The 3,453-nt window shown below is 27.7% G+C and overlaps 1 protein-coding gene across 1 annotated transcript; it reads left to right on the top strand.

Moving 5' to 3' along the window:
- The first annotated feature begins 321 nt into the window (after positions 1–321).
- Positions 322–1,711, top strand: LOC136076133 (uncharacterized). The gene is made up of 2 exons (XM_065789603.1): positions 322–747; positions 938–1,711. Exons 1-2 carry the CDS (start codon positions 322–324, stop codon positions 1,709–1,711), a joined length of 1,200 nt encoding a protein of 399 aa, XP_065645675.1.
- The last annotated feature ends 1,742 nt before the right edge of the window (positions 1,712–3,453 follow it).

Genomic DNA, 3,453 nt, shown 5'->3' with positions numbered 1-3,453 from the left:
CAGGAGAAACTATAACTGCAGTTGTCCCATTTACAACTAAGAGTTTAAGAGTATTAGAATCTACAAATTTAGATGAGTTTTATGAAGAAGCAAAGTCTAAAATTTTAGAAAACTTATCATCATTTCAACAGCTAGGATCAAATTGAACATTTGTTTCTCTTATAAAGATAGATATAAATATGATAGAGTATAATCCTCTTAAAGCAAAATCATATATTCCGCTAGATAAATATTTAGAAACTAAAAAAGCCATTAATAATATGAAAAATAAAGATAACGAATGCTTTAAATGGTGTATTGCAAGAGCATTAAACCCAACGGATGAGAATCCTCAAAGATAAAGATCTTAAAAATAAAGCTGAAAAAATAAATTGGGATAAAATAGAATTTCCAGTTTCATTAGATAAAATTACACAATTTGAGAAAAATAATAAAGATATCAGTGTTAATGTGTATGGATTTGAAAAGTCAGTTTATCCTTTACGCATTTCAAAAGATAATGATCGTCAACATTTAATAGATTTATTATTAATTTCAGATGGAGAAAAAAGTCATTACTGCTTAATAAAAAGTTTAAGCAGATTGCTTTCTTCACAAACATGTAGTAAGCAACATACTACATACTATTGTAGAAGTTGTTTACTTGGATACAACTCTGAAAAATCATTATCTAAACATAAATTGTATTGTAATACACATGATTCAGTTAGAATTGAACTTCCTAATCGAGGTTCAACAATGCAATTTGTTCATCATAGTAGGTCGATGAGAGTACCATTTGTTGTGTATGCAGAATTGTTGTGTATGAGAAAGTTTTATTAAACCCATTAATACTTGTACACCAAATCCGAATGAATCTTATACTAAACAGTATCAAAAGCATACACCTAGTTCGTTCTGCTAATACATTAAATATTTTGATGAAAGTTTTTATCAGAGCAGTCCAGTTACATTTACTGCAAGTAGTGAAACAGATGATGTTGCACAAATTTTTGTTGATAGTTTACAAGAAGATATTAAGAAAATTTATGATATGATTAAGTTTTCAAAAAAGATGATATTTACGAATAAAAATAAATATGATTTTGATGAAGCAACTGAATGTCACATTTGTGGAGAATATTTAGGAGAAGATCGAGTGCGTGACCACTGCCATACTAATGGAAAATATAGAGGTGCTGCTCATAATAGTTGTAATTTAAAACATAAAATTCCAAAATTCTTTCCAGTTCTATTTCACAATTTATTTGGCTATGATTCTCACTTGTTTATAAAGAAATTATCTGAAGGGAAAATGAGCTGTATCCCAAACAACGAAGAAAAATATATGAACTTTTCTAGAGAAATTAAAGTTGGAGAGTTTACTAGTAAAGAGGGGGAGAATATTGAAATTAGGCGTGAACTTCGTTTCTTAGATAGTTATAGATTTATGCTTTCTAGTTTAGATGCTTTATCAAAAAATTTATTAAAAGAACAGTGTAAAAATATTGGAAAATTGTATTCTGGGAAACAATTAGATTTACTACTAAGAAAAGGTATTTACCCTTATGATTGGGTAGATTCTGTTGATAAATTTAATGAAACCCAATTACCTCCAAAAGAGTTGTTCTTTTCTAAATTGAATGATGAAGGCATTATCGAAGATGATTACTCACATGCTAAAAATGTGTGGAATGAGTTTAAACGTAAACCTTTTAGAGACTTATCATAACTTATACAACGTTTCAGATGTGCTCTTATTAGCTGACGTCTTTGAAAATTTTAGAGATGTTTGTATGAAAAATTATAAATTAGATCCTGCTTGGTACTTCACATCACCAGGATTAGCTTAAGATGCAGCTTTAAAATTAACAAAAGTAAAATTAGAATTGCTAAGTGATTATGATATGATACTTATGATAAAGAAAGGTATAAGAGGTGGAATCAGTATGATATCAAATAGATTAGGAACGTCTAAAAATAGGTATATGGATAATTATGATAAAACAAAGCCATCAACATACATTCAATATTTAGATGCTAATAATCTATATGGGTGGGCGATGAGTAAGCCACTTCCAACACATGGGTTTAAATGGATGGATGAAGATGAGTTGAAAAACTGGAAAAACACTCCATGTATACTAGAAGTAGATTTAGATTATCCTGAACATCTGCATGATGATCATAATGACTACCCACTTGCTCCTGAAAAGGTGAAATCGGATATCGAAGTCGATAAATTAATTCCAAATTTAAATCATAAGAAAAGTTATGTGATACATTATGAAAACCTAAAATTGTATGAACGATTAGGATTAGTTATTACAAAAATTCATAGAGGAGTCATGTTTGAAGAAAGCGCTTGGTTGAGCAAATTCATTGAACTAAATACTAATCTTAGAACTAAAGCAACAAATGAATTTGAAAAAGACTTTTTTAAACTGATGAATAATTCAGTCTTTGGTAAAACAATGGAAAATATTGAAAACAGAGTCGATGTTAGATTAGTAACGAACAGAGATGAAGCTGTTAAGTTAGCATCAAGACCAAACTATGAAAGTAGAACAATATTTGACGAAAATTTAAAAGTGATTCACATGAAAAGAACTAAATTAATGTATAATAAACCGATTAACTTAGGAATGTGCATATTAGATTTAAGTAAAACTTTAATGTATGAATTTCATTATGACTATATAAAGAAAAAATATTCAGATAGAGCAAAACTATTATTCACAGATACTGATTCATTAGCATATGAAATAAAAACAGAAGATTTCTACGATGATATTAAAAATGATATTGAAAGTAAATTTGATACAAGTGAATTTGATCCAAAACATCCATCAATAAATAATGGATTTAAAATTGATCGAAATAAAAAAGTAATTGGAATGTTCAAAGATGAAGTAGGTGGAGCACAAATAGAAGAATTTGTAGGACTCAGATCTAAATTATATTCCTACAAAGTTCATGGAAAAGAAAATAAAAAATGTAAAGGAATAAAGAAAAATATTGTTAAAAAGTATATAACACATGAAGATTATAAACATTGTTTATTAAATAAAGTAGATCAAGTTAGGAAAATGAATGTAATAAGATCCCATTCACATGAAGTATATACTGAAGAAATAAATAAAACTGCATTAAGTGCAGACGATGATAAAAGAGTCATTTTAAAAGACAGAATACACACTTTAGCAAACGGGCATTATAAATTAAGGCAATAGGCATTAAGGCAATAGGCATAAGACGATAGGCATTAAAGAAACACCGCCTGCCTTCACCCAAAGTCATACTAAACAAGATTTAAAAAATGACATAAATATATTTTATTTATTTAAAATGAGAATAAATAAAAAACGAAAAGTAATATTAAAAACTTATTAGACGATCATAAATTAAAATTAATAAAGATATATACAAATAATATTAAAATAATTAATCAAAAAATAATAAAAGCTGTAAAAC

The sequence above is a fragment of the Hydra vulgaris genome, chromosome 02 (assembly GCF_038396675.1).
Source record: "Hydra vulgaris chromosome 02, alternate assembly HydraT2T_AEP".
Classification (NCBI taxonomy): Eukaryota; Metazoa; Cnidaria; class Hydrozoa; order Anthoathecata; family Hydridae; genus Hydra; species Hydra vulgaris.
The sequence above is the reverse complement of the archived record's forward strand: the minus strand, read 5'-3'. Positions and strand labels throughout refer to the sequence as shown.